The sequence below is a fragment of the Protopterus annectens genome, chromosome 3.part1 (genome assembly GCF_019279795.1).
Source record: "Protopterus annectens isolate FY-2018-M chromosome 3.part1, PAN1.0, whole genome shotgun sequence".
Taxonomy (NCBI): Eukaryota; Metazoa; Chordata; order Ceratodontiformes; family Protopteridae; genus Protopterus; species Protopterus annectens.
In genome coordinates, this window is record NC_056732.1 from 1,645,211,926 (window position 1) to 1,645,237,726 (window position 25,801).

General features: G+C 40.2%; 1 protein-coding gene across 4 annotated transcripts in view; it reads left to right on the forward strand.

Moving 5' to 3' along the window:
- The window catches only part of AKAP9 (A-kinase anchoring protein 9), a 3,155,794-nt gene that overhangs the window by 2,697,688 nt on the left and 432,305 nt on the right, over window positions 1-25,801 (forward strand). For all 4 annotated transcript variants that reach the window (XM_044067665.1, XM_044067666.1, XM_044067667.1 and 1 more), the window contains 3 exons: window positions 7,006-7,197; window positions 15,506-15,691; window positions 24,908-25,064. In XM_044067665.1, coding sequence (XP_043923600.1) covers window positions 7,006-7,197; window positions 15,506-15,691; window positions 24,908-25,064 — 535 coding nt within the window. The remainder of the gene's footprint in view (window positions 1-7,005; window positions 7,198-15,505; window positions 15,692-24,907; window positions 25,065-25,801) is intronic.

The following is a 25,801-nucleotide window of genomic DNA, read 5'->3' on the forward strand; positions in this document are numbered from 1 at the left end:
CTAGCCTAAGCCAGGTTGTCTGTGACCACCAGCCACCAGGACCATCCACTCCCTTGTCTCTTCATCTCAGCCTATCTCTTGCTACTTGGAAGCTAATTACTCAGGACTCTTGGGTCCTTTCTGGAATCAAAACAGGGTATTTCATGGTTTGGGAAAAATTCCCCTCATTCAGGGGGATCCCACCAACCACCAAAGATGAGTTGAGCTTCTTTTCTCAGGCCATCGCAGACCTGATCTCTCAGGGGACTGTCCAAGAAGTTCCCACTTCCCAAAAAGGAAAGGGATTTTACTCCAGGATGTTCCTGGTCCTTGGGAAGGATAGCCCTTGGAGACCCATCCTGGACCTTTCCCATTTAAACACCTTTCTCAAAGTCCCTTCTTTCTGTATGTTGACTTTACCTTCCCTTCTCCCTCTAATTCTTCCCCAGGCATTCATGGTGTCCCTAGACATAAAAGATGCCTATCTTCACATTTCTATCCACCCAATATTCAGGAAGTTTTTACGTTTTTCTGTTGCTTCCTCTCATTTTCAGTTTTGTGCTTTGCCCTTTGTTCTCTTACACCTCCAGGGGTTTTCACAAAATGCTTGGCTCCTGTCATTGCATTCTGTATAATGCATGGAATTCAAATCTTCCTTTACCTCGACAACCTTCTGATTCAGGCATAGTCCCCAGAACCTCTTTAGGAAAATCTTTTCTTCGCTGTTGCCCTTCTACAGAGTTTAGGGTTCACTATAAACTTCCAGAAGTTTTCTCTCACCCCTTCGCAATATCACATTTTCTTCAGATACAGGATACAGACAGATAAAATGTTAGCCTGTCTTCCCATGCAGAAGGTCTTGTTCCTGACTTCCTATTTTCAGAGCACCCTTCCTCTTCAGTCATTGACAGCTATCCTTCCTCTTCAGTCATTGACAGCCAGGGACTTCCTCTTTCTGTTAGGGGTACATGGCATCCACTATCTTCATGATACCATTAGTAAGACTACACATGAGGAGTTGCAATGGTATCTAAGAACTGTATGGATGCAGCACTCACATCCTTTAGAGTTTCTGATCCCACTCCTTCCTAGCGTAAAAAGAGAACTAGAATGGTGAATTATGCAGGTAAACAAAAACCCTTTCCTTCCGTAGAGTTATTCACAAACACGTCACACACAGGTTTGGGTGCAACTCCTCAAGCCTGGAGGGTCAGAGATGTTTGGTCTCCCAAACGGGCACAGGAACATGTCAATTTAAAGGAAATGAGGACATTGTTTTTTGTACTGCAAATCTTTCAAAAGCAACCTAGTTCCAGGAGTACTGAGGTGGTTAACAGACAACACCATAGGTCTTTGTACATCAACAAGCAGGGGGGAGTAAAGTCTTAAATTCTATGCAGACTAGCCCTACTCAACTGTGAATTGGCCTTACAAAGCCAAATTTCCCTTCAGGCAGTCATGTCTTCCCTCAGCCCAAAATATAGTGTCAGAGTCTTTAGGCAGATCCATGACCCAATCCCATGAATGGATGTTGCACGGGGATGTGTTTCTGGACCTAATCCGGCATTGGGGTATGCCTCAGATAGATCTCTTTGCCTCCCCCATGAACAGACAGCTTCCAAAATTTTGTGCTAGGATCCCACATCCCCTGGTATGGAAGGTGGATGCTCTCTCTTTCTCTTGGAAGGGGATGTTTCTGTTTGCATTCCACCCTTGCCGCTTCTACAAAAGGTCCTACTGAAGATTCATCAGGATCAGCCAAAAATCTTGTTGGTGACTCCTTTTTGGCCAAGACAGAACTGGTTCCCCCTTCTCCTGCACCTAGCCAGAGGCAATCATCACAAGTTACCCCACAGGATGGTTCTACTTACACAGGACAAAGGGGATCCTGGTACATCCACAACTGTCAACCCTGAACCTGACCTTGTGGGTGATTGGGTTTTAAATCCTTATAGACACCTTTTTTCACAGAACGTGCTACAAGTTCTGCAGGAAGCCAGAAAACCCGCAACCAGCTACATTTCCATATGGAAAAGGTTTTCCATCTGGTGTCACAAAAAGGACCTACAACCACTGTCATTCGATGTTCTGGTGGTCTTGTCTTGTCTGTGTGAATTGAGGAGGGCTGGGTTGTCCTACTCTTTGGTGAAGGCTCACCTTTCAACTATCTCTGCTTGTCTGCCTATGTCTCCATCTTTGGCCTCTAGGTTAGAGGTAAAAGTGTCTCTTAAAGGTGTCCTTCATATCAGACCACCAAGGAAACCAATACCTTCTCTTTGGGATCTCAGTTGTGTGCTAGAGAAGCTTTCACTGGGACCTTTTTAACCAGCAAGGTCATCTTCCCTGCAGCATTGCACCTGGAAAACAGTTTTGTTACTGACCATTACGTCTGTTAGAAGAGTTTCAGAGTTACAGGTCCTGATGTCCAATCCCCCCCTTCACTGCCTTTCGTAGAGATAGGTTTTCCCTGTGCACTAACCCTATCTTTACGCCCAAAGTGGTAAATGAATTATCCCTAAATCAGTCCATTAACCTTTTTTTCCTTCTCAGTTTTCTAGTGAGAAAATATTGCACACTTTATATGTGCATAGGCAGTTCAGATACTAACTTGACAAAAGCAAGCTTTTTTGTAAGACTAACCGTCTGTCTCTTACCACCCAAGAGCTTCCAAACAAACTATTTCCAACTGGATTTCTAAAGATATTTTATTATTTGTCTAATGGTAAGACCCTTACTTCTCCCGATAAGGCTCACACTGCTAGAGCAGTTTCTTCTGCAGGGGCATTCTTTAAAGGTTTGGACATTGGCTCTATACTGCCTGCAGCTACATGGTCCTCTGCCCATACTTTCATTTAACACTACAAGCTTGACACCATCTCCATGTCCAGAGCTGGGTTTGCAAGAGTAATCCTGCATGGATTTGTAGAAAAAGCATTGGCTCATCCTCCTCCCAACCTGTCCCAAGCTTCAGATTTGGCATTCTCCCTTATGTTATGAATACTGCAGTATATGAAGAGAAGGACATAGAATAGTTCTGTAAAATATTACCATAACCATAGATGTCCTTCTCTTCTAAATGCTGCAGTATTGCCCCCCTTCCTTTATGTGTAGATACACATGTACAGTTACATAAAATTTCTATTTTGATTTGTTCTTCTTTAAGGGACATGAATTACACACACAGGCATATGTCTAGTTCTCTGTTATACACACATGCATATGTTTTTGTACCCATGTACTATATATATATATATATATATATATATATATATATATATATATATATATATATATGTATACATATATATACATATATGTATGTATACACACACACACACACACACACACACATTCTCTTCTCTCTCTCTCTCTCTCTCTATATATATATATATATATATATATATATATATATATATAGGTCTACTTCAGAATGCCAACCATTCAGAATGCTGACTTTCATATGGCCGACACCATATCATCGACATTCTGAAAGACTGACATCCTGAAATAGCACCAGTTACCTACCTGTAAACACAGTAAAACTGTGTTATGCAGGGGGGCAAGCCCCACTGCGCTGCCCACACCCCCTGCTACTTAAATATTCTCACTCTGAGCTCACACTACAGTGCAGGAAAGGGGAATCTCCCAGTCCTGCACTGTAGCAGGATCTCCGCTGTCATACGTCAGCCTTTCGGAATGTCGATCATATGGTGTCGGCCATATGAAAGTCGGCATTCTGAAGTAGACCCATATATATATATATATATATATATATATATATATATATATATATATATATATGTGTGTGTGTGTGTGTGTGTGCATGCAGTATGGGTGCATACAATTCATTATTTATAATAAACATAACATAGTAGAGTTAAGTATTATTCATGCACACATTCTAGTAAATGTTGGTTAATGTTTTTACTTATTCACTGTCACACATTGGGTATGTGTTGCACATGCAGTCTTTACCAATGTCTTTATGTCAGCACTTTTTTCTTTGTATTGCTAAGTGCATTTATTACTTGTTATTATCTTTGCCAGTGTAGCCCAAGTCATGACTGAAAAGAGTCCTGGGACCAGTTCACTTTCTTGGTTACCAAAGTGTATATAAATATGAAGTAGAAAAAAGGGATATGAACATGGCAGAAATAATTAAGGAACTAGTAAAGCACATTTTAATTCTGCATCATTCACGAGAGAGAAAAATAGGGTTGCCACTTTTTGTTGTGGCTAAAACCAGACCAAAGCCACACCCCTTGCAGTCTGTAACCCCACCCATTTCTACCACTCTCCTGCCCACTTCCTGCCCATTTTGTGACATCATCACGGCATCAGCCTATGGAGAATGCCCACTTTTTTCATTCCTGATGCCTTTTTTCTGCCCATTTATGATGCTTTTCTCTAAGAAAGCATAGTAAATCTGCCGATTTAACAAACTCCAATAGCCTGCTTCCTTTTTTGAAACAAAATACTGGACTTTGAAACTACTGGGCTGGATAGTCCAGAAAAAAAATGGTAGGTAGCAACCCTAGAGGAAAAAAATTCCCACTGAAGGCATTGAAAAGTAGCAGATAGACTTTGAAGTAGGGCTGCCACCTTTCGTTGTGGCTAAAACCAGAGTAAGGCCACACCTCTCTCATCGCCTGTAACCCCACCCATTCCCACCCCCTCTCCTGCCCACATTCTGCCCATTTTATGGCATCACTTTGACATCAGCGGACAGGAACACCCTATTTTTCCATTCCTGATGCCTGCTTTCATCCAGTTTACTATGTTTTTCTGTAAAAAAAGCATAGTATATCAGCCGATTTAAGTAACTCCGATAGTCTGTTTCCTTTTTTGAAACAGAATGCCGAAGTTTGTACAGTGTTTTCCAAACTACTGGAGAATCAAGTTTGATTTCCAGATAGTCTGCGAAAAAAACGGATAAGTGGCAACTGTACTTTGGAGTCCTACTACTTGTCACCTGTAAATGTACAGCAAGGATCATTTATTGCAGTGGGAGTTTTCACACCTCAGCATGAGAGTGTGGGTGAATGTCTGTCAATTCTTTTAGAACTACAAAATAATCCCTTTACAAAAGTGTGCTAATTACCTAGTTTATTTTGCTGGAAGTAGCTAACAGCTATTTATAGTATAGAACAAGCTGTGACAGATACAAAAATGAGGCTCAGTCAGGAAAACTGAGCTCTGTTTCAGAAGGTGTGTTAGATGACAGTGTTTCACAGTCCTGACATTCTGTCTTAATGACATGAGAAAACATCACGACTTCCTTATGTCTAGCATGACTCTTTGTATAAAGAGTACTTGAAATGTATTCTGGGAAGAAGGAATGAAAGCAAGAAAACAAGATCATGTTACCAAGACAGACCCCATAATCCGCCATTTTGAGGGAAACATTAAAATTGTAAAAGGGTGGCCTAATGGTTAAAGTGTTTGCCTTACAAACACAAGGTGCAGTGTTTGAGCCTCAGAAGGGGTAATTGGCTAGGCTTAAAAATGGCTCGCAAGGGCAGTTAGCCTAGTACTAATCTATGAACCTAATCTATAATCTATGAATCTAAAAGAAGCAGTTGGAGTGATTTTGTGATTTTGAGGCATTAAAGTAGCTCAGAAAACAAAGATGCAAAAAAAATTTTTTTTTGGAGTTCTAAGGTGGAGTTTTCCTTTAAGGAATGTTTGAATGGCAGGCTTAAAAATGTAGCCAAGTTAATTTCTTTTCAAAGTAACAACTGTAGTTCATTGTTCAAGTGTGAGAAGTCTGACCCCTGTGATTTATAGGTGTTACTTGGGCTGTGATGGTTTGCATTTCATTCACAGTTTTAAATATTGAGGCTAGAATTAAAGTATTTGATGTTAATCTTCTTTCCCCAACACCAGAAGAAACATGCATGTTTACAGAAATTACAGTGTAGAAAAAATGCAAAATCAAATAGTGATAGAAAGTAATGAGTTGGCTGAACATATTTGCTTTTTTTCTTTGTGTCACTGAGTTTTATTTATTAAAGGGAAAGACATTCACATGTGAAAACTAAGCTTGAAAGTCCTGCCTTCTTTGTTCAGACTCCAGGTTGCTCTATTTATCTGAGGTGTGATGTGGTAATCTGTAACTGATAAGGCACATTTAAATGTCATTGTTTTCCTAATGCCTCTGTTGTAGGGATGAGTGACCCAACTTAATAACTCTGCCACTCCTAGTAGCTGTTGTGATGTAACAGATGAGACAAATACAGGAAAGAAAGGCAAACATAATTATTAAATTATGTTTTTCTGTGTGTTGGATGACAGGGAAGGAAAAACACTTTTTGGAAAGAAAAACTTGAGTTTTGGGTGGAGTTCTCCTTTAACAGATGGCCTGTCATTAAAGTGCAGTAATGCCCTCCAGGGTGAACATTATAGGGGAAATAACAGACCTTGCAGGAGTGTGCAGCCCCGCCACCTGTTTCTCCAGTAATGCCTACATTGCCAGGCATTATTTACTTATTAAAGATATTTAATATATTTATTTATTTAACATGGTAGATTGGCTTATCCAAGGACACCTTTTCAGCCATCACCCAGAATAAAGTGTGCAAGGACCAAATATCGATGGTACCAAAAGTCCACTGTCATTTTAATTACCCATAGTGTCTTTATTAGGCATCACAAGTTGTATCAGTTTGTGATTAGAAGTGGAGCTTTTAACTCCATAGACAGTACTTTGAATAGAGGCAGAAAACTGCCTAGACAGTTGGCAAAGAACAGCATATGCTGTAATTTAAACAGATCATGTAATGTAAAATGAAGCAATTGCAACTAGGTTTGAGATAGTAACTTTTGTACCCATTATCCTTTTAACAATGGTATTTTGTAGAGTGCAAGGTGTTTCCTCATTTTAGTCTTAAGTCCTACCATGTTTGCTGGTTTTGTATGTAAGGAAACTAGTGAATGTTAGTAGGGATTGTCTTTGTTTGTTACAAACTGAGATTAGACAAGGTAAACTGAATAGTTTCTGTTAATCATTTTTCTTTTGCCTCCTAGAACTTGTTGAGGGAAGTCCATCAAGAAGGCATTCAGGTTTTGTCCCTTACAGAAGCTCCATATGGAGAGGAGCAAATCCATTCTGTGATGCAAACTCCTGAAACCTGGTCGGAGGAGAGACAGGCTCTCCTAAACACCATTCAGGCTCTCAAGGAGTTAATTACCAAAATGAAGTTCGCAGGAGACGTTGAGGTACAGCATGCGGTGACAAATAAGGATATCTATGTATGGTAGAAGTCATAAATGTTTGTTACAAGAACTTATATTTGCTAGAAAGGAGTTTGTTTTGATTTTCATAGGAAGTAACCAGAATGTTACTTTACTGAAATCTGAAGACCTAGAAGGTTTTCTTTCATTTTTTTTTTTTTTTTGTCCCAGTTGCCTTATAATTATCAACCCCCTCCCACACAGTCAGACCTTTCATTCTCATCACTGAGGAGAGGGTCAGCTAAGAGGTGCTGTCATTAAGGCAGCCATTGGGGTGGTTTGTTTGTTCTTATTAAGCCTGTCCAGTGCTGGTTTCTGAGTGGGTGAATCATGTGGTAGGGGTCAACACTGCACCGCTCCTCTTTTCTGCAAGGGGCTGAAATCAAAATGTATATTCTGTCTGCATTCAGAGTTGTAAAATAAATATGTAATGAGCCTGCCTGTGCATTGTGGAGATAAAACCCTGACTGTGACTCAGCTTGACCCAAGTTTAAATAATGTCTCTGGTGCTGGAAGAGCTACGTGGGGGATGATGGGAGTGAGTGGCAGATGCTAGCTTACCCACCCCAGGGGAAGGAAGGAAGTGGTGACTCTGGTTATCCAGTCACCATTATCTATACAAGTAGAGGCTTGAATGGCACCAGAAAGGCCAGGATTAGGGACATGGGCTTGGGTCCATACACTTTGACAATAGCCCTCATTAGTTTGTAGGTGGGACATGCATGGAGAAGGCATAGGAGACCCTGCCATTATGTTGATGTTCACATTAGCCACCAAGAAGTGGAATTAGGGACTTGCATGCAGACAGCTTAAGTTTTTGATGCCATCAAGGGCACAAATTATCTCCATGGCTGCCTCGATAATGGTTCCCCCAGTGAGCCCTCACCTTCATTCTGTGGGCTCCCCACTAGTGAGAGAATGAATGGGCTCTAGACTGATAAAGGAAGGTTTAATGGTTGTCTGACAGAGATGGGAAAAAGACGTAAGGAACAAAATCAGTGACTTTTATTTAATCCTGTGCTTGTTTCCATCCAAATGTGGGTGTGAAATGTCTTTATTTCCACTGCAGCAGGAACTCCGTTAATTTTACAACATTGTTTTTAGCTTGTTATCTGGAAAGGCATAGCATGTAATCCAATAGCCTCACAGTCATTCAACCTAGATACAACTGGTGCCTACAGTACTTATTATTTCGAGAAACCTTGTTGCAAGATCTTTAGGATCTTATTTTTTGGTGGCTTTACAGTGCACCGTTAAAGTAATCAGGGAAATGACAATCAAGTTCATAAAACACTTTATTCCATCGTCAGTGCTGTCTAGCACCTTAGCTAACACCTAGAATATTTGTAATATCTCAAACAAACATCGTACATCTTTCAAACCAATCAAAAATGCAGTTAAAAGTAAATTAGTACTTAAAGTGACATACTTAACATAACATTCTTTCAAGAACATTCATTACTCAAACCACTGGAATACATTTCTGAACTTGCTTGTTATTTTTCTCTTTATATTGGACTTTGTCGTATATACACCCTTAAAGTAATTCTTTCTTACTTCAGACATCCCATACCAGTGTACATCGGTCTTTGCAGTCTTTTAGTTAACCTCATTCCACTGTTTTCAGTTACATCACTATAAATGGGAGTGATCTTCACATCCCTTCCATTTCATTCCTGATACAGTGTGAGAAAGTGCTTGCTGTCTTGTTCACCAGTTGCTCATTGATTTTCCTAAATTATTTGTAAATCGTTGATTACTGTTCAGAGTCCAGTATATAGTTTCAGAGTTTTGTCTTCATCACTTTATCATGTATGCAACTGGTGCAACTGTAGTTAACAATTTCTGTGTTAAAACACTAAATTCAAGTGTGTTTTCTGCATGGGGACCAAGCATGACATTCATTAGCATCCCTTGTCTCTCTTATGTTATTACGCCACCAAATGCTGTCAGGCCAGACTGTAGTATGGTATCACACAGAGCAAAAATTGAAAGTTATGGAGAAGAGACCTAGAGTAGAGAAGATTAAGGACAAAGCAGAAAAACAAAAATGCACTTCTATAACTGTTTCATACCCAGTCTGACTCAAAACCGGGGAACAGTAAAAGTCAGCTATTAATCGAAAATGTACCACAAGGAAAGTAAGAATACTGCTAAGAAGACCAAGGAGCTCCACCGCTCAAGCAGTGGATAAGGGATTCTTCCTGCTACCAATGTCCATGATAAGTTAATATTTCTAATCTTTGAAGTCTCACAGTCAGTCTTCCTGCTGTTCAGTTTTTAAGTTTTCTCTACCTAAGTCAAGGATGACACCAGTATCTGTTGTTGTTTAAATTAAATATCCTTTGAAGTTCCTTCACCCGGAGTTTGTTTCTTTCAGTATGAATGAAGAGCGCCTTAAGCTAAGGGTTATCTGGACTGGCACAAGCTAGGTGCATTTCAAATGGGCATCTAAATCTTGACTGGCATCCTTCCAAGTCACCCACTGTCCCACTGACTGACTCATCATATGCTAACACCTTGGCCCTGTTCCTACTTCAAAACTTAAAGCTATACTTTCCTCATTTTCTGCTTGGATTTCTGTCCTGTAAGGTTCGTGGTCTTTCATTTTCAGATTATGAATTTGAGTAACATTTTGTTGTGTGCTGATGATGATCTGTAGTAACTCACTGGTATGAGAAGTTTATTTTTTCCATATCAGTATGGGTATTCTGTAATTGCTGTTACCCTTTACTAAATTTTTTTTTTTTTGTCCCCTTAATCTGATTCCACTGGCCCAGCTCCCTAATGTTCTATGTCCACACCAGGTCTACCAGCTAATCTCCTACTTCCCCTGGACTTGCTCCGGTATTGTTACGGCCAGTCACAAGTCATAAAGATCATCCATCGTTGCTTCTGCCATGGGATATTTCTTTAAATGCTTACCAAGTGTCCCACCCCCTGACATTGTTGAAAACGTCAGAGAATAACTCCAGTGCTTGGACCACATGTCCCCTTAGGAAGCATTGTTGACGAACACCCTCCCACACAGGGTAGGCACGGTCATCCATTCCTGCCACTCCATCAATTGCCTGAGCCACTAATCGATCCCATGTTGCCTGGAACATTGTCAGGGCTTTATCCCTGTATGCCACCAGAGCGGCTACCCTTTACTAAATTATTTTTTTTAACCCTTTACTAAATTCTTAAGCTTATCTTTATCAGGCTAAATGTTACCAACTTTGCCTTCACCAACACCTTTCACCAGAGATGTAGCCCTTGTTAAACAAGCAGATTTACAGTAATAACCTTTCACCTCTGTAACATCAGGTTCAAAGAGGGTAAAAACTTAGTCCCAGGAAATAAACACACTCTACGGCTTGTCCAGTCATTTGAAAACCACTTATACATACTTTTAACCTCACCCTTACACAGGCTTCATCTTTCAAAACTTCAAGCGTGTCCACAAAGCACCAATACAAAAAGTCATACCCACTTCCCCTACAGCTGACTGCAAACACTTACACAGTTTTGGTATCCTCTCTGACAGCCACTACAGCTTCTGGCAACTGGAGTCAGTATAACCACAGCCATATATTCTGTCACCAGCCAAGTCTGCCTAAACTTTGGAAATGGTCCGTATATTACAGGCCTCTCTGTAGATCTACAAAGAACATTTCAAGCTGTGGCTCACACGTCCGCTTGGCTGCCTAGAAAAACATGGAATGAAGGAGATTTCAGTGTCTTTATTTAAAAAAGTATTCCGAGTAATCTTTCGGTGTACTGCACTATCCACATGTTCCCTCACTGCAGGTGTGCTGCAAGCATCTGTACTTAGACCATTGCTTTTTTACTGTATGTAAAGTTAGAGTCATCATGTCTTCCCAACATAATCTGCACTGTGTATGCCAGTGACATAGTCCAGTTCCAACCAGTGGGATCCATCAGATCTCTTGGAAAAAGCCTGCACCTAGACTTTCAAGCTATATTTAACAGGATGTATAGCAAAAAAGAAATTGAAATAATCTAAAAATTGCTCTTATGCTCTTCAGCATCCCCCAAAACATTCATAAGATGCTGGTGTCTTAGTAAAGTGCCCGTAAAAGGCAAGAATTCCACAAATTCACACGCAAAGGTACCTGAGTGTCTGGTATGATCACAACCTTGACTTCTTCTACCACAAACGCACAGGCCACCTGCTGTAAGTTCCTTTCATTGTTGGGACTTTTACACAGTCTCTCAAATTTCCTCAGCTTTGAAGCCTGACAGGTTATATTAATACGTGTTCTCCTACATGAGCTAGAAAGTGCAGTTTCTATTATCATACAGAACTCACCCAAAAGTATCAAAAAAAATATCATGACCCCACACACCACAGTTAAAACAATGTTTAGGTTTGTTTCACTTGTCTGATAATTGGGATCACCATTGTATCACACTGGCCAAAATCAGCTGGCTACTGCTCAGTGTCAGAAACACACTTCTGTTTTAATCCCTCATTTGTAATGTAGTATTTCTAAATTACTACTCTTCCCTTGTAAAAAAAAAAAAACAGACTTCGCTCCTACATGCTAAAATCAAGTAACCAAAATAACCCTATCATAGTACAGACATTCCTTTAAGCTAGTGGGGGGAGAAACTGTTTTCTCAAAGGTTGTGGCAGCCACCTTAAACAGTCTGTCTTGCACAGTCTGTAACTGATCTGCCTTTACTGAATTCACAGTGTAGCTGCCCAGCCACCTTTAATAGCTTTACAAGTGCAGATTCACCAAAATGAGTAGGCCACATTGTGTTCTGAGCCAGCTTTACACTAGCTAACCATAAATACAGTATAAATGACATTTAGGGTTACTACCTGTCCCTCTTTGTACAAAACAGTCATGTTTTAGGCAGTTATGTCTTGTGAAAAAAACTAAAAAATAGCAAATGTCCTGAGACTTAAGGACAAAAATATTTCCTACATTTTCTTTAATGGTTACGTTAAACAGTTATTTTGTATCTGAAACATGTAAAGGTTATAAGAAATACAGTAGATATAAAAAAATTACACAATTTACCCTGTTAAAATGCCCGTTTTTTTGTGATATAAAAAATGAGACCACAATAAAACATTAAAAATTTTTCCCACTAACTTGTACAATGTAATTAAAAAACAAACCAATCTGTTAGGGGAAAATATAAAAAATAAAAAAATGTACAATAAACTGGTTGCACAAGTCTGCAAACCCTTAAACTAATACTTTGCTGAAGCACCTTTTGATTTAATTACAGCATTCAGTCGTCTTGGGTACACACTTGCCATCAATTAAAGTGACTCTGGTTAACCCCACATAATGTTCAGCTGTCCTAGTAGGATTTTCCTTACTTTTACTCAGTTGTCTGCTACAGCAAAAGCCATGGTTCACATAGAGCTTACAAAGTATCAAAGAGATCTCATTGTTGAAAGGTATCAGTCAGGAGAAGGGTACAAAAAAATGTCCACAGCATTGGATATACCATGGAACACAGTGAAGACAGTCATCAAAAAGTGGAGAAAATATGGGACAACAGTGATGTTGCAAGAACTGGATGTCCCTCCAAAATTGATGAAAAGACACAATGAAAACTGGTCAGGGAGGCTGCCAAGAGACCTACAGCAATACTGAAATAGCTGCAGGAATTTCTGGCAAGTACTGGTTGTGTACTACATGTGAAAACAATCTCCTGTATTCTCCATATGTCTGCGCTATGTGGTAGGGTTGCAAGATGGAAACATTTTCTTATATAGAAAAACAAATAGGCCCAGCTAAAATTTGCAAAACAATACATTGCCACCCAATTGCATGTGGGAAAATGTGTTATGGCCTGATGAGACCAAGGTTGAACTTTTTGGCCACAATTCCAAAAGGTACGTTTGGCACAAAAACAATATTTTGCTTCACCAAAAGAACACCATCCCCACGGTGAACCATGGTGGTGGCAGTATCATGCTTTAGGGTTGCTTTTCTTCAGCTGGAACTGGGGCTTTGGTCAAGGTGGAGGGAATTAATAAGCAGTTCCAAATACCAGTTACTTTTGGCCCAAAACCTTCAGGCATCTGCTAGAATGCTGAAGATGAAGAGGAACTTCACCTTTTAACATGACAATGATCCCAAGCAAAATCACAATAAAAAAAGAATGGGCTTACCAGGAAAAATTAAAGTTTTGGAATGGCCCAGCCAAAGCACAGACCTAAATCAAATAGAAAATCTGTGGGATGACCTGAAGAGGGCTGTGCACAAGAGATGCCCTCGCAATCTGACAGATTTGGAGTGCTTTTTCAAGTAAGAGTAGGCAAATATTGCCAAGTCAAGATGTGCCATGCTGATAGACTCCTACCCACGAAGACTGAATGCTGTAATTAAATCAAAAGGTGCTTCAACAAAGTATTAGTTTAAGGGTGTGCACACTTATGCAACCAGCGTATTGTACATTTTTTATTTTTTTATATTTTTTCCCCTAACAGATTTGTTTGTTTTTCAATTGAATTGTACAGGTTATAGGTCACATTAAAGGTGGGAAAAGTTTTGAAATGATTTATTGTGGTCTCGTTTTTTTATTTCACAAAAAATTGGCATTTTAACAGGTGTGTAAACTTTTTATATTCACTGTAGAATAAACAATTCAAATGCTACAAGAATAAGCTTTTATTTTGGCTAAAAAGTGAAGTCCTGTCATTTGCACTGGCCATGGGTATGCTTTGTCCTGGAAAATCTCATGTTTCTATAAAATATGTTGCACTGTGGGCATCTGAACAGGTGGCAACCCTAATGGCATTGCAAAATATTTTTAATAGTTAGTACTTCTGATGTACATCCCAAAAATACTGTATTTCTCTGTAAATTTTTAGGATACAGGAATATGCTAATAGTTTTAAATTGTATGCCATCTTGCAAAATGTAGCACCTTCCTTCGCAAATGTAGCCCCATATCCAAGAATATGGGGCTAAGACAAAAAAAAAATGAAGTATTCTGAAAAATAATAGCTATTTAACAAAATTGTAACTATGAACTATGATAAATATCCCTGATAAGAAAAACTTGTAACATGTCTCATTGCGTAAAATAAATAATTTTTAAAAGTGCTCATTGTGACATTCATGGCGTATGTTGCTAGTGCAGTCATACTGTATATGTTGTCTTTGTCTTGTGGTGCATGTCACATCTGAAAAATCTCCCACCAGCCATATGCTTATTTTCCATTCTTTCCAAAATATATTGGTCATGTGTATGCTCTAAAGTGCCCGTGTATATTGATTGTATTTATCGTTGCCTTTGTGGCCTGGATCACAGCTGAAGTAGGTCAGAGGTGCAAGTTCACTTATCTTATTAACAAATGAAGTAGGGAAGTTAAATTCCTCCACTAATGTTATTGCTTATCGTTTCACAGACTTACTGTAGCTGTCTGAAAGGAATAAACTGACTTAAAATTCAGCAAATTAACTTGCAAGATTGCTAAATAGAAGTGATCCAGATGTTATTACACAGCATCTGGTCAACATTAAAACAGTGTACTTAGCTCCACTCCTGTTTGCTTAGCTTAGCTGACTATCTTGTCTGTCACCCTGGACCTGGCTTATATTACCATGCTGGACTAATAATCTTTCAAGGCACTTTTGGCCAACATAGAACAATATAATTTCTGCAGGGTGTCTATTTCTTGGACGAGTCATTTCTTGTGGTAATGGAACTTTGCTTTGCTATTATTCCTGAAACGTATCACTACCTCTCATCTCCTCATCTATTTGTAGAGCCTTTGCTGATTAATTTGTTTTCACTTGGTGATCAGAAAAAGCTAGTACCAAGTAATCTGACTGCCGTTGTACTTACTGAATGTTTTTGTGTCTTTCGGCTTTTCCCGGTTAGGGGTCGCCACTGCGGAACTCCGGTCCGCTTATGATTGGCAGTAGATTTTTACGTGCCGAGTTGCCAGCACTGATGCACAACCTTCAACGAAGGTATGCCCATTCACGTATGTTTCCACGCAGAAGACGCTCTAGCTGAGAATTGAACCGGACAGCGTCTTACTGTGAGGCGACAATGCTACCGCAGCACCACCACCGCAGACTTGAATGGTTTGATAAAATGTTTTTTGTAGTGCTGGAATTGTGGTGGTATAGTTTTAGTATGATGCTGCCTTCTCACAACATGGGGGAATGTAATGGGTGCTCTGGAAGGTTTTGTTATTTCTGTCAGCATCTCAATGTACTGAAAAATGAGTATAATGCAACATTTTTGTGAAGTGTTTATTCTCTACTAACTTTTCACATACATTTAAAAATGTTTCTTTAATCAGGGCACTGCAAACTCCAGAGTTTGTTCTATTCCGGAGTGGCATAGTGAGTTACTTAAAGCTGTCCAGCAGGTGTTTTTAAGGGAACGTGATGTTTTTGTGACAGCGGTTCACTCTCTGTTATCAACTCTAAACAGCAGTGATGCATCAGTAATTCTGAACCACCTTGCACACCATCTGCGGGAGCAGGTAAAATTCTCAACTTTTGTATTATTCTGAAACATTTATTGCAAAGCTAGATATTATTAGTTGCGATGATACCATTGTCCAAGGAGAATGAAGTCAGTTGCATCTTACAGATTTCCTTTTAAGATATTCATTCTCTAAGTTAAAGTAGACGTGGACAAAGTGTTGTATAACTTCTTGACCTTTGAAGTAATTATCATTCCCTCTTGTATTTGTTTTGCTCTCAGTGTTGTTACTCCAAAAACATAGCAATGCCTGTTTCAGGAGTAGTATGAATAGGAATTAGAATAGCTAAGAACAGTAAGGTCAATATTTATCTTTGAAGTCCCTTGGCTTCAGCATTTAAAAGAGATTGAATGCTATAGAAGGTGTCATATATTTTAGAATATCATTTTTTACTTGCTAATCGTGTATTCCAGATAGTATACTGCTCTGGATAATCATCTAATACTTAGTGACCCTTTGACAAAGGTACTAGTGTGTTCACCCTTCACCCACTTTGCTGATTTGTTTGTTTATGCTGGTTAACAGGGAAGTTCCTACTGGGTAGGTGCCATTTACTTGAGAAGCCTGGGGGTAAAAGGGGAAAAAGCTAAAACAGAGTGATTGATTGATTATTAGTATTCTCATCCTAAGGGGTGGTGAAAGCCACACACACTCTGGCTAGGCTTATAAATGCCCTGGGGCAGATAGCCTAGTATGAACCTATGAACCTATGAACCTATTATTGATTGTGTGGCCGAAGCACCAATAAATCATTAATGTGAACATGTTTGAGTATAAGAAAAACATGTTTTTTTCATGGAATACAGCATTTTGGGCCTTAGCAGTCATTCATCATAACTTATATGTTTTCTCATATTTAATATTATTTAGAGTACTTGCAAATTATTTCATGGACTATTTTGCACTTGGAATGTGTTTTAATTTTCCATGTATGAAAATTATGATGAATTTGCTTATTGACTAGAAATTATACTTTAAAAATCAGGGTTATAATTCCTGGATTTCATCTCATGAAAATTAAATTTCATTTTTCTGATAGAGTGTACTCAGTGTGACTAATCAGTCCATAAAAGTACACATTTATATTTGTAATTCAATTCTTGATATTCTTTGGAGAGTTTTCGCCATTGAAACTGTTCTTTTCCTTGGGCATGGACTTTGCCATTGTGGCAAGTCTTGTATATGCTGGTGTTCTACAGGACTGTGTCAGGTGAGGTTTTGTACCCCAAGTATGGTCAGCAGTGGTGAAGAGGCCCAAGACAAAATTTCTGATTTTGAATTTTCCATTGCAAAGACGTCAGTAGTAGATCTTGTGGAAAAAGAAGTCATGTTGTCAGTGGCTACAATGCATGGTGTTTCAGTCATGTTGGATCGCCTTTTCACTGGAGTTTATGTAGGTATGTTTGGCATGTCATTTTGCTCCAAAGTGGTATGTTGAATATCTGGTGTAGAAATCTGTTTATGTTTAGTAGTCCAAAAACTGGAACAGTTACAGAACAAAAATGTTTTTTTTCAGAAATTGAAAGCTATTTATATGTTAAAATGTGGTAACTGATTTTTAGAGGAAATGAATATTGTTTTACAATTGAAGGCTTTGTTATGAATCATATTTATTTTTTGCTACACTAACAACTAGAATAAATGGTTTGTCTGAAATACAACAACAAACTACACCAATAAAACAAAAATCAAACAGAAACACGGCCAGAGTAATAACGTTATTAACCTGGCCATGTTTCAGTTCATTGATTTTTGTCGTATTTATTTTTTGACTGCTTCTTCATCTGTTGGAGTATATTTGTCTGCTTTGTTCCTTATTGTGTGTGGTTACACATAGCAGGAAATATTATATAAACGTGTTTTGCCTTTAATATTTAAAGGTCATCTGACGGTGCTGTAATTAATGGAGCTACAAGTGAAAGTAGGTAAACTGATAGAATGTTTTGAGCTGAAGAAGTTATTCATTTTTAGAATTTCTTTTCACTTTATTTGTGCTTGGAGTCCTCACCTGTTGCTTATTTGACCAGGCACTAGAAACCTTTCAGCCTTTCATGAGTCTAGGCTGAGGAAGATGATGTTCAAAACCATGTCTATTATTTCTACTGTAGGCTACCACATTACTCTCTGTGACTTTGATTCTCTTGACATTATGTTTGGGGCTCTAGGATGTGTTTATGTACAATAACATGACATTACTCTGTCCTCTTCTTTCCTGTCAGTGAAGAGCTGAGACTGGCTATGCTGAATTTCTCCTTCTGGTGAAATATCCTGTTCAACCAGCCTTCCTAGAATTTGGGTGGTGGCCAGCATAAGACAGAAGCAAGCCTTACTGCTAACAGAGGCCTCTCTGACATGCCAATTGGTCTGTTATCTTCCTTTATCTCCCTCCCCCACCTTTGCCTAACATGTGTACGGGGGGGGGTGGAGCTTTTCTACAAATTTGCCACAGCCTGGTGTTAGCATCACAGCTATCAAGAAGAACAGAAAGAGCAGGAGGGTCTAATACTAGACCTTCCACTACATCCTTAGCCAGACTGCAAAAGACGTAATATCTTTTTTTTTAATTAAACAAGAAGCATTTTTATTAAATTATCACTCGTGACATAGGCAAATAATCATTATATAAATGAAAATAATATTGACATAATTTTAGTTGCAGACATTATACATCACGTATAATCTATCCAGTCACCGCCAGCCAAACATTACATAGCTCATTCAAATCCTGCCTTCTTTTAAACCTTATTCGTCCACTGCATGTATTTTTCCATAATTCCAATTTTTTATGTAATTTGTTCTTACCCTTTTCTAAAATCCCATTTCCAGTTGTTTTATCTCTGTTTCTGTATTTACTACTTCTAGTACAGTTGATTTAGACTTTGATTTTTATTTTCTAGTAATTGCTTTTTTGTCAGCCACCATAATTAGACTCAGCAAGGCCTTACTATGTCTAGGCAATTCTGATTCTGTGTCACCATAGCTCAAAAATGATTTCCTTAGTCATACCAGTTTGTTAATCAGTATGCCTGATAGAGTAGTCTGCAGAGAATTTTTAAAGTCTGCCAACTCTCATTACACTTCCAGAAAATATGTTCCCAATTTTTTCTTTCTTCCCCATCACACCTCCACCATTTACGGTCTACCTCAGCAAAAATTCTTTGGCATCTACGTGGGGTAAAAAAAATACTGTATCCTCTGGACTGCAGTGGGATTTTTCACTTCTCTCCACTGTTATGTCCTTTTGGAGTTGGCATTTATAGGTAAGGGGACATGAGGGCTGCAGAATATTTATTTCTCATTTTTAGCACAGTAGAGTTAACAAATCTCTATATAGAAAAATCAGTTACACATAGCTTCTGAATCCAAGTTAACTGTTCCAATAACAATGTTAAGTACAAATCAGATATTTGTAATGTGAAACCATTGATGTTCTTCGTGTTTCACTGTTGCAGTCATCACATTTGGGTTATCTGCTTGCAGTAGCCCTCAGTCGGCCTGATTATCAAAGTCTTGGGTCTTGCGTCGGTTGCTGTCTCATATTCCATGACGTCAGGTCGTCAGGGGTATAAAGCATGCAGCCGATGCAATTACATCAGTCTTTCTTGCTGTGCGGTGCCCAAAGCAGAAGCAGTTCACAAGTGCCGGTCGGCCGACTCCTGAAATTTTCATTTTCGAGTTTCAGAACAGAAGTCTTCAACTAAAGCTAAGTACCCCATTGGGGAAACTTTTTCTTGCTCTTTACCGGTCAGTAAAAGTTAATAATTGCATTTCTTGTGGAAAGCAAATACCTCATAAAGATTTTCATTCGTACTGTATTCCTTGCCTAGGCCCTGACCACGACGTACCTCACTGTCGGTTTTGTGCCTTATTTAACCAACTAACTATCCGTCGTCGGTATATTTACGCTTCTAAATATTTCGGTTCTCAGTTCAATTATCCAGATATGTCATCAGTAAGCCATCCGACTACCGACATTCTGAAAAAACGCAAAGATAAAGACAGAGACAGGCCGCCTAGGTCCAAAGCTGCCGACGCTTCTCCTAAGCCAGTCGCCAGTTCGCCGGTACTCAGTAAGGTGCTTTCACAGCCCCTGATACCCGCTACTTCTGATTCGCAGGCCTCTACTCAGACCCATTCAGAGTCCGGTATGCTGCGAGATGCTTCAACTGTGGAACCTGCGGATGTCTCTACCTTGAATGGGTCTGGAGACGCTGTGCAGGCACCGGCTTCTGAGGGTGTATTCAGCCCTACGGGCTTGCATATTAAACTGATGCCACCTTCTTCTTTAAGGCCTAAAGCTCGAACCATGCCTAGAAAACGATGTCCAGGCCACATGCTCAGGCATCTATGCCTAAAAACAAATGATAAGAATGGCTGAAGACCTTATAACTTTATTCAGGGGAAGCCAGCCATCCACTTCTAAGAGAACTAGGACTGAATTTGCTTATGAATCTTCTGAACAGGATTCTGAAAGTTCTGTTTCTTCTGATGACCTGGATTTACCCTTATCTGCTTATAAGGATTCTGATGCAGAGGACTCTATTCCCTCTGCATCCCCTCCAGATGATTTCTCTTTTGGTGAAACCTTGCATACTCTTAGAGAGGATTTCCACTGGGAAAGCCAGGATTACTCTGATTCAAAAAAGAGGCTTAGGGACTTCTTACTCCTGCCTTAACATTGGCCTTTAGTTATACCTCCTGTACTAGACATTGTTGATGATGCCTTTTCGGAATCTTGTTTGGCCCCTGATTCTTTGCCTCCTGCTCCCAGAAGACCTGATAGATATTACAGGGTTCCTGATTCTCACAAGTTCCTTTTTAAAAATCCTACTGCGGATCCTGAGACCATTTCACATGGACCCAAGGGCATTAAGGCTACTACTGCCAAAAATCCTACCCCTTCTGATAGAGACTGCGGGGCACTGGATAGATGGGGTAAGAAGGTATACACTTCTGCAACCTTGGCCATTAGGGCTTTAAACAGTCAGTTTCATATGTTAAAGTATCAGCAACATGTTATTGGATTGCTTAAGCAGAAAATAATGTTGATTCCTGACTGTGCTGAAAATAAAGACTTACAGGATTTAATGCATTCTGCTGAACAGGTTGGGAAACATACTTTGCAATGTGTGTTTGATTCATTAGAGGCCTCTTGCAGGGCTGCTGTCACTGGGTCTGTACTTAGAAGGCATGCTTGGCTTAAGGAACAATCTTTGCCAGATCATGTTAAAGCTAAATTGTTGGATGCTCCCTTAAATCAGGACCACCTGTTTGGCAACAAAGCAGAAGACGTTCTTAAAATTTGGAGGAAAAAGCTAAATCTATGCAAATTGTTAAAGATTTCCTACAAGTTCAGCCTCCAAGATTTAGTAGGCATTGGCCCTCTAAGAATTGGTCTTTTCCTGCCTCCTCCAGGCTTTCTCAACCCAAACCCCAAACCAGCAGAAGCCCCAGGTTTCATTCCCAGGGTACGCACAAGACTAAGCAGTGGGGGATTTCCGCTTCCAAATCGGGGAGTAGTAAGACTCCCCCCTATGGAAAGCTGTCTCAATGACTTGACTTTAAAACTTCCAAGCACTTCTCAACTGACCACTCCTTTAGGGGGAAAGATTGCTCTGCAGGCCAAAAACTGAGAACTCATTACCCAGGACAAATGAGTTTTAAATATAGTTTCCCAAGGATACAGATTTCACTTCCACATATTACCAACCCCAAACGGTTGGCCAGATCTACCCCCAAATCAATGGGCAGAGGCTCAAAAGCAAGTACTCTCTCTCTCTTAAGCATAAAGACTATTCAAACTGTACCAGAAGAGGAAAAGGGACAATGTTTTTATTCAGGACTTTTCCTGGTACCCAGAAAAGGCAATTCATGGCATCCTATCCTGGACCTTTCTACCTTAAACACTTTTTTGGTGATTCCAAAATTCAAGATGCTAACTCTTCACCAGCTACTTCCTCTGCTAGGCAAAGATGCCTGGTTGGCAACACTGGATTTAAAGGAAGCCTACCTGCACATCCCAATCAGGGAATCTTGCAGAAGATACCTACGCTTCAAAGCAGGCTACATGCAGTATCAGTTCTCTGCACTGCCCTTTGGCTTACCTACTGCGCCCAGGCTATTCACAAAGTGCCTAGCGCTTGTCATTGCATTTTGCAGGCAAAGAAAAATTCAAATATACCCATACCTGGACGATTGTCTAATTCAGGCAGAAAGCCAGAACATACTTTTGAATCATCTAGCATTTGTACAAAAGGTGTTAACTTGTCTGGGGTACACCATAAACGAAAAGAAGTCACATCTGGTACCCTGTCAACAAATTGTATTCCTGGGAGCAAGCTTGAACACAACTTCCCAGATGGCTTTCATTATGCCAGAGAAACAAATTCATTTGACAACTTACTTCAAACTAGTGGCCACAAAGAACCTACTATCTGCAAGGAAAATACTACAAGCCTTGGGGTTCATGGCCTCCTGCACTCTACTAACTCCATATGCAAGACTGCATATGAGGAAACTGCAGTGGTATCTAAAAAGCCTATGGTGTCAACATTCTCAGGATCTAGAAGCAATGATTCCTATCATACCTTGCCTATGGCTAGAATTTCTTTGGTGGGCTGAGGCCTGCCACCAAAACAAGGGGCTGCCATTCACTCTACCCCCTGCCACCCAAACCCTAACAACAGACGCATCAGGCTATGCATGGGGTGCTCACTTGGCAGGGAAGTGCATTCAGGGCAAATGGAACCAAAGTCAAATGCACCTGCATATCAATCAGAAAGAAATGTTAGCTGTACAGAATGCTCTGATAGCCTTCAAGGACCACATTCTTCCAGGACAATTAATGGTAAAGACGGACAACACCACTGTTATGTGGTACATAAACAAGCAGCGGGGAACCCACTTATACCCTCTCTGCTGACTAGCCATGACTCTGTGGAACACAGCCTTGAGCTACCAAGTGCACCTTCAGGCTCAGTTCCTGCCCGGAAACCTAAGCACACTGGCAGACGATATAAACAGAAATCTCATGGACCCACACGAGTGGAAACTGGAACCAGAGACATTCAACATGTTGAGAAACAAATGGGGGAGCCCACATATAGACCTGTTTGCCCCCCCCCCCCCAGGACTACCAATTGGACAAATTCTGAACAAGGACTCCCCACAAACAAGCTTGGAAAGTGGATGCCCTGTCCTTCACCTGGAAAAATCGATCAGTTTATGCCTTTCTTCTCCTGCCTCTTCTCACCAAGGTACTACTAAAAATCAAACAGGACAAACCAAGGATGATAATGGTTGCACCAGACTGGCCACACCAACACTGGTACCTCCTCTTGCGCACTGTGTCACTGCTGGATCCATAGCACCTGCCCCAGATCCCTACCCTGCTGTACCAGCAGGAGGGCCAGATTCTCCACCCTTATCTTCAAACCCTCAACTTGGCAGCCTGGCTAATTACCTGAGCTCTCCGTTACCAGCCCTCAGTAAACAAGTGTTGGATGTCATTCTAGAGGCAAGGAGGCCTAGTACTAGGAAATCTTATGCTGAAAAATGGAAAAGATTCCGTTCCTGGAACCTAGCTCAGGGGATGGGCACAGCAGCACCCAATTTACCTCAGATTCTTCAGTACTTAACTGAAATGCTTCACAAGGGTCTTTCCTTTTCCTCCATCAAAATTCATGCCTCAGCCATTTCGGCTCATTACAGCACAGTACCACCCCTCATTTCTCATCCACTGCTCAAGCAGTTCCTCAGAGGGGCCAAGAACATAAGACCACCTAGGAGAGCCCCAACTCCAGCCTGGGACTTTAACTTTGTATTGGAAAAACTCATTCTGCCTCCTTTTGAGCCAGCTGCAAGTGCAGAGTTGAAATTCCTTTCTTGGAAAACAGCCTTTCTTTTAGCCATCACTTCAGCAAGAAGGGTGTCTGAATTACAGGCCCCTATGGCAGTGGAGTCTTTCATCATCTTTCATGCGGACAGGGTGTCCCTTAGGACCAATCCCTCCTTCATGCCCAAGGTAGTATCCAGTGTGGCTCTTATCATTTGCCAACCTTCTTTTCTAATCCACAGAACAAAGGGGAATGTATACTGCACTCCTTAGACGTGCACAGACAACTTAGATATTACTTGGACAGGACTAAACCTCTCAGGAAATCTGAGCAGCTGCTGGTGGTATTTGCTGCAGGGGCAGAGGGGAAGGCCATTTCAAAGCAAACCATTTCTAAATGGATAGGCCACTGCATTTATTTCTGCTATAAGCACCATGGAAAACCTATCCTACAGGGGATAAGACCACATTCTACCAGGGCTGCATCTAACTCTACAGGCTTTCTCAGAGGTGTCCCCTACCAGGGACATTCTAGAAGCTACTACCTGGAGTTCTGTACATACTTTAACCAAGCATTACCATTTGCCAATTTTCTCTAAATCCAGGGCTGGTTTTGCTACTGCAGTCTTGCAGGGCCTTATAGCTGGTCCTAATGCTATTTAAATTCCTCCTCCCATCCTTAGCTTTGGGGAATCTACCCAAATGTGATGACTGCAACAGTGAAACACGAAGAACATAGTACAGTTGTGTACGCTTACCATAAATGTAGATGTTTGAGTGTATTCACTGTTGCAGTTCTGGTTACCGTCCCTCCAGCCCCCTAACTTTTTTGCCTATGCCTCTATTCCTTTTTCACTATGTTTAAAAGCTTTTTGGTGTATTTGCTTTTTTGTTGGAGGTAAAACCTTGTATATATATATATATATATATATATATATATATATATATATATATATATATATATATATATATTTAATTGCTTCCCATTAGGGGGGGTCACCTGACATTTGGGGCAAGAAAAACTGATGTAATTGCGTCGGCTGCATGCTTTATACCCCTGACGACCTGACATCATGGAAGATGAGACAGCAACCGACGCAGGACCCAAGACTTTGATAATCAGGCCAACTGAGGGCTACTGCAAGCAGATAACCCAAATGTGATGACTGCAACAGTGAATACACTCGAGCATCTACATTTTTGGTAAGTGTACACAACTGTACTTTATAGGGTGCATGTATATTTGAGAAATTCAAAGAACTGAAGGGAAAGAAAGGATGATCCCAATTAAAGACCCACTGAGCAGAGTCTTGTTCTGGAACAACTGATGCTGTAGGAATTTACCTGCTATTTATCTGATTTTACCTTTTCTGTTGTAGACCACTCAGTACCGGTCTGCACTGGACCACCTTCAAAGCGCAGATAGGAAGAGCTTGCTTATGGAAATTCAAAGTCTTCAAGATGAACTCAGTAGACAGACTGTGCAGACCCAGTCCCAGCTTAGCGCACAAGAACAGCAGCCCCAAGGAAATCAAGGTACTGTTTGCATTACCATTCTTGATGTGTATACAAGTATACCTTTGTTTTTGCGTTTTGGTTTCCATTTAGGCCCAGTAGAGACAAATGTACCCATTATTGAGGCATGATACAGGATGGCAGTAGAGAAGGGAAAATTATTTTATGTATGTATGTGGTGTGTGTGTGTCTGTCTGTGTGTGTGTGTGTGTGTGTGTGTGTGTGTGTGTGTGTGTGTGTGTGTGTCTGTCTGTGTGTATGTATGTATATATCTATACACACACACGCGCGCTCACGTGTGTCTGTGTTTTGTAGAAGATTCATATTTTGTTCAGTATTAATTCTTTTATTACTGTTATTTATTTATTTGAGGAATGCAAATCCTACTATTTCCCAAGTCCTAGTAGACCTTGTCAAAAACCTTCTGTGCATCCAGAGTTACCAGCAAACATGGCATCTTCTTGTGCTCAGATTACTTCTGTATTATCGTTGTTTTAGTGCTGTTTTATCGAATGTCTGCCTTCATTCTACAAAGCCACATTGATCCGTGTCTATCACTCTTCGTAGAGTTTCTGTCATTCTCAGTTAGTGTAGCATAAAGACTTTGTAGCCATGGTTCAATTTCAGAATTGGTCCACAACTGGTCCAGGATCCAGCAGACCCTGTGTCTTTTGGTTTCACTGCCACCACTGCACTTTTCAAAGTTTTAAGCACTACCCCATTCAGAATATTTCTGAACAGTGCACTGAGAATAGTTA